Source organism: Protobothrops mucrosquamatus, unplaced genomic scaffold (genome assembly GCF_001527695.2).
Source record: "Protobothrops mucrosquamatus isolate PMUCROS unplaced genomic scaffold, P.Mucros_1.0 scaffold_135, whole genome shotgun sequence".
NCBI classification, from domain to species: Eukaryota; Metazoa; Chordata; class Lepidosauria; order Squamata; family Viperidae; genus Protobothrops; species Protobothrops mucrosquamatus.
In genome coordinates, this window is record NW_015386211.1 from 224,482 (window position 1) to 230,698 (window position 6,217).

The 6,217-nt window shown below is 44.3% G+C and overlaps 1 protein-coding gene across 1 annotated transcript; it reads right to left on the reverse strand.

Moving 5' to 3' along the window:
* Positions 1-3,339: 3,339 nt before the first annotated feature.
* On the reverse strand, positions 3,340-4,125 carry PRR18 (proline rich 18). Its single transcript, XM_029284570.1, has one exon. It carries the CDS (start codon positions 4,123-4,125, stop codon positions 3,340-3,342), a length of 786 nt encoding a protein of 261 aa, XP_029140403.1.
* Positions 4,126-6,217: the final 2,092 nt, after the last annotated feature.

The window sequence follows — 6,217 nt, forward strand, 5'->3', positions numbered from 1 at the left end:
ATCAACAATCCCCTATTGCTACCTTATAACTTGAGCCATTCCACCTAATCTCTACAAGAAAAATCTGGCAAATGATCACCCAACTATCCCATGTAAAATTGGCAAGCGCTATATAAAATATTTTTTGTAACAAGCTTGCCGAGTGCATAATCCCAGCGTGCACCTTTCACAGAATGAGCAAGTTTTAGATTAGCTTGCTTGATTGTTGATCAGTGTAAAAATCTCAACACCATTTGGCTGAGAAATATTTAAGTCCTTAAGAAGTTATCTTTATTAGGTTTTTTTATCTTTAATAAAATGATTAAAAAACTATATTATTATTTGTTAGATCAGGCAATGTATGAGGAACAGGTAAAAGAGACCATGTTAAAGTGGAGTAGGGATTTTGATCTGAACTTTGATCTGCACATCTGGCAAGAACTATGGGTAAGAAACAGGAAGCTCACTTTGGCCACCTCTTACAAAGAAAATCTCTACAAAATGTTCTATAGATGGCATCTCCCACCCATAACATTAGCTAAAATGGGTTCAAATGCTTCTTCCAAATGTTGGAAATGTAAATTGGCAACTGGGACATACTATCATATGTGGTGGGAGTGCCCACAAGCCCGTGATTTTTGGAATAAGGTTAAAAAAGAGCTGGAAGAAATATTAATGCTAGTGGTAGAATTAAAACCAGAACTCTTTTTACTAGGCATAACCATGCAGAAATATGACAAAGGGGTATTCTATTTGATGTTACACATTCTCACGGCTGCCAGATTGATATATGCTCAAAACTGGAGGAATAAAGGAATTCCAACAGAAGAAGAGATTTTATATAAAATTTTATCGTGTGCTGAAATGGATAGGCTCACAATGGAAATGAAGGATAAGACAGAATCAGACTATTTTGAAATCTGGGACAAATTTTATTACTGATATGAATTAAGGAGAACTGTTCGGGCTTTAAGCTTGCGTTAAGACAGAAATAATTATATTGTATAGAAGAATAAGTTTATATAGAGATTAAGAATGATGTATTAATTATATGTATTAAGAGGAACAAATTGTTAGGAATATTTATTCTGGAATGTCACGTTATGTCCATTTTTGTTTTAACTGTATTATAAATAAAAAACTAAAAAAAAAGAAGTTATCTTTACACTGTCATTATCAACTAGAGGCTGGGGAAGAATTTAGAAGATGGCTTCTATTGACCCTTGGCCTTCTCAAACTGATAATGCTGCTGCATGGGAGTATTTTTATGCAAATCAAATGTAAAAACAATGAGGAATTATCTCTTACATTCCCATGTCAAAAGAAATCAAGCAGAGGCGCTGTCTGGCTTCCTGCAGTTAATTTTTTATATTAGTAGCATCATTCTGGCTCCTGCCATTTGAAATTTTATCCCTCAGTTCTCACCCATGTCCATTTCACCCTATTCCAGGCTGGTCAGCTGGGGAATAGTGGGAGTTTGAAGTTTGCACATCTTCAATTGACCAAGATTGGGAGACACTATTCAGATGATAACATTATTTTAGCATATCCCAAGTTGGCCTTTGCAGACGAGTAGGACCAGTAGTGTCCTCACCCCCCCCCCCCAAGAATAACCTAGAGCAGGGGTAGGCAACCATGGCTCTTTTATGACTCACGGACTTCAACTCCCAGAATTCCTGAACCAGCATGGCTCAGCTTGGAAACCTCTCCCTTTTCCCTCAGCGTGGCTGGCTCAGGAATTCTGGGAGTTGAAGTCCACGAGTCATAAAAGAGCCAAGGTTGCCTACCCTTGACCTAGAGATTAGGTATACTAAAATAAAGCTGCTGGTTTTCATAAAAAATAATTTATTCTTTCTGATATTTGGCAAATAAATGGTAAAGCTATTGAAAAAAAATCAAGTACTATAAATATTTAGGTGTTTATTTCCAACTACTTGCTTTCTGGATAAATTGAGCTCTCATCAAAGTACAAACACTCCAACGAGATGAACAGATTGATGTAAAGAGAAAAGGATATATACTGCTCAAAAAAATAAAGGGAACGCAAACCCCTCCGGTTCCATGTTAAAATGTTCCCTTTATTTTTGTGAGCAGTATATATGTAAGCCTCTTTACTGAAATAAAAAATATATGCCTTGCCAATGGTGAATCCATTAGTATATTTTCTGTGAAAATGTAAGATATTAAACAAAAGCACACACGATGTCTCACAAAGTTTTACTGTTTAATCAAATAAATAGAAATGTTGCAGGTTTACAAAATCACTGTGCTATTCTATATTTACAAAGTACTAATAAAAATATTTTTGTTTCAAACAGTTTGAATAGAGACAGCATACTTCTTTTTGTCTCTGTTGCGAGAATGAAAGTTAATCCATAAACTTCAGAGTCACCCTCAGAGCACATCCAGAAAGTTGAAATAAACCATGGAGAATTTTTTTTTTTCAGTCTTCCTTTAACTCGCCTGGATCTCAGCATGCATTCAGATGTTTTCCCCTTTTTCAGTAAGGTGAACTTGTCCCAAACATATTTGGAACAGATGCACATTACACAGCAGTCCTCAATTTTTACATAGGCTAACAAAATAAAACAATGTGTTATAACAAATTGAATAGAGATGATAAAAATCGAACACACATATTTGGCTGTTATTAATAAAACCTATATACATTTGAGGCATTAAACTTACTTCATCATTCTTATCTTTCATGTTCAAAACATTTATACTACCTTAGCAAAGAACAACACACACAGATGAGTTGCATTCCTCTGTCTTTTTCCTTAACACTATGCAATGACATTTATTTTTTTTTTAAATGCTGGATAGGTAACACTAATCCATTTAAGGAGTGAAGCAGATTTCGAGAAGCGGAGGTGAAGGGAGGATGCTCTTTTGGCAGACATATTTGACACGTATCTTGGGAGACAATGGTAAGCGCCTTTCTGATGTGCTATCAGCAAAGAGATGGCGTTGATTGGGGAGGAACACTTCCTTCAAAGTGCATTTTACATAAAGCTACCGTTGTACAACGTGAGGCCACCTTGCTTCCTTAGCAACCGCTGGTATTAGAATGGCAGGGCTTTCCGCCTGGGTGTTTCAGAAGAAAAGGCACAAAAAGAAAACCACACCCACCTCCCCAGGAAAGATCCGGAGCCGACAGAGGCCGAAATCCACCACGTACAGTACGACTCATAAGTAGAAAGTGAGATATTTTCCCCCCCCCGCAGGAATAAGCTAGAAAGCAACGGGGGAAAAGGAAAGGTAAGCATTTTTATTCGCAAACGGTGCTTTTTTCGGAAGAGCGCCTCGCCGAAGGGCCACGCCGGTTGTGAAAGGCTGAGGAGGCACGAGCCCGGCCGCTCAAAGGGTGCTCAAGTGAGGCAGGCTGTCCATCTTGCCCGCCCGGTCCCGGGCAGCGGCGCTTTCCACGCCGCGGAGCCATTCGGTGCACTTGCGCACTAGCCCTTCGTCCGCCGTGAAGGCTCCGGGATCGCCCGCCGCCTCGTCTTCCTCGTACTCCACGTCGTCGTAGCGGTGGCGCTCGTTCAGCAGCGACACCTGCAGCAAGGCGCGCAAGTCCCCCTCGGGCGACGAGGTGCCCGCCAGAGGACACCTGGAGGCGTCGGGGGAAGCGAAGCGGGCCACCCGCCCGCGCGGCCGCTGCTGCTTCTCCAGGCTCCGCCGCTGCAGGACCCGAATCGCCTCCGGGGGAAGGCTGAGCGAGAAGCGCAGCGAAGCCTCCCCGCGGCCTCCCGGCGCGGCGCAGAGGCTCTCGCAGGAGTGCGTGCCGGCGGCTGGCGGCCCCGAGCGACCCCGGCTGCGAGACAAGGCAGCGCTCAAGGCTGCCGCCGCCGCCGCCGCCGCCCCTCTTTCGGGCGGCGGGGCGTTCCTGCCGCCTTGGGCCGCTCGGCTGCGCGGCAGCTGCTTCTGCAGGGAGGCGCTGGGCCAGGAGCTGGAGAAGCCGGCGGATCGCTCGGAAGGCACGCCGCGCCCTTTCCGAGGAGGCTTGCCTGGAGCGAGAGGGGCCGTCGCCAGCACCGCCATCGGCTTTCGAGGAGCCGCCACCGGCGGCGACGGCTGGTGTTGCTTCCTCGATTGCAGTCGGGGGGCGGCCGAAGGCGGCGGCGCGATAGGAGGCAAGGACATGGCGGGGGAGACTTTTCCTCCTCCTCCTCCTCCTCCTCCTGTGTCCGCGCTCAGCCGGGCATCTCTTCAAAGACTCGCCCACTCAAGCGGAATTCCCAGCCTTCGCCGAAGCAGCCTGGCCGCTCCGCGCGCCGCCGGGGCTCTGATGCTGCCGGTGGAAAGAGACACGCGGCGGGTTGGACTTCGGAGGAGGAGCCGAGCCGAGCCGAGCGAGCGGCGACGGGCAGGCGAGGCTGGAGGGCTTGGATTAGGGCTGGCCGCAGAGCCAATCCGCTTCCTGAAGGCTGAAATGCGCCCCCTATCTGGCAAAGAGAGAAGAGCCGAGGCGGATCAAGCTACCGTAGTAGAAGCTGGGCCCGTTTTTTGAAGCTTCGGTTCCTCGGGCCCCCAAAAGGTAAAGGAGTGATCTACTACTCTGGGAATCTGCCCCAAGTGGATTCTGCCATTTCCGGCTCTGAAAAAAAGTGGGGCTTTTCGATTAGTTGATGCTGCTGGACCTACAACTTTCAATTCAAAACCCCCAAATTTACCAATTTCCTTGAAACACGAATCCCTCGTTGACAATAGCCTATATCAGGGGTAGTCAACCTTGGCTCTTTTATGACTCGTGGACTTCAACTCCCAGAATTCCTGAGCCAGCTAAGCTGGCTCAGGAATTCTGGGAATTGAAGTCCACGAGTCATAAAAGAGCCAAGGTTGACTTACCCCTGGCCTATATTATAACAACCCTATTTGCTTCTAGATTGTGTGCCAATAGCCTAGGTCGCTGCTATAGTGAGTCATGTTTCCCAGACGGAGCGAATTCAAACAATCTTAAGTCACTGAAGCCTAACCGAGGTTAAGCCTTACCACATTTAGCCAATGCAGTCCCTTGATGCTGCCTAGTTAGGTGCGCTATGTAAGCAGACCACAGTGAAGTAGATTTATACGTTCTGAGGTACCAGCGGGACGGCCTTAGAATGGCCTCGTGCTATGTAAATACATATAAGTTCAGCATATGCCACTGTTATTTCCTTAAACTGGTTTTGCATTTATTGTTTTCCTGGTCACCGCTGACAACAAAGGAATTCCAGGCAAACTATGAGGTTTCCTGTAAGAAGTCAAAACCTCTTCCTTATCAGCAAACATAGAAACCAAGGATGCTGTGTAGATGAAGGAAGGATCCCTCAATCGCTAGGCCCTTTCCTAGAAGGCAAATATTGTCAGGCTACAACTTTTTTATCTTCCAAACTAAAGTCTATTTTAAAGAAACAGCCTATGTGGTTAATTTTTTTTCATTGTTAAGTGTCTTCAGGCTCAGGATCGGCTAAAGCTTTAAAGATGTTCTGCCAAGAGAAAAAGGTGTGGAGGTTGGAGGAAGAGAGCAAGTACCAGAGCATGAGAACAAATAGAAGGCTGCAGAGGATGTGCTGGAAATTACCCTGGAGTCCAGTGTTAGTTAGCTTTTACTCATGAGTCAGCTGCCTGCCCCTCTTTTTTACAAGGGACTTTGCCACCCTGGCCTATCACTTACTACTATATATTAGTGCATATAATCCCTCTGAAAGCAGAACAAGGAAATGGGAGTTTTAGCACTCTTGATCTTCATAATATATGGTGGTGGTGGGGAATTAAATTACTAGATGACAAGTTATTCATTCTGTAGCTTAAACCATTGTTTAAACTGCTAAACTGCTGAAACAAGCCTTCAGTTCCATCCAACAAACCATTAGCCACATAATTAAACATAAGACTTGAACATATCGATTTTACTTGAATGTTTCCTCTCCCAAGACCATTACTGGCATTGGAAGATGTGTGTATGGGAGATTAATTCTAAAGTTACGGAAAAGAAAGTGGGCATGCTATAGATAAATTGTGAGCATATAAGTAGATATTACTTACTGTTTAAAATAAGCAAAATGTAAGCATTAACCTATGTTTGAGCCTGACCAAGTAATTTAATGGTAGTTCTAACAGCACTAATATAATCTACAGAACATCTCAACCATAAATACCATTAGACTGCATAATTTTAAATATTTTAATCACTGATTTAATATATTACTTTTAGTTGAATGTGTTTTAAGTATCACAGTATAAAAAGTTGGCG

Bases quoted from the DNA above. Each gene is read 5' to 3' on its own strand.
- PRR18 (XM_029284570.1), bottom strand. From the start codon at position 4,125: ATGTCCTTGCCTCCTATCGCGCCGCCGCCTTCGGCCGCCCCCCGACTG.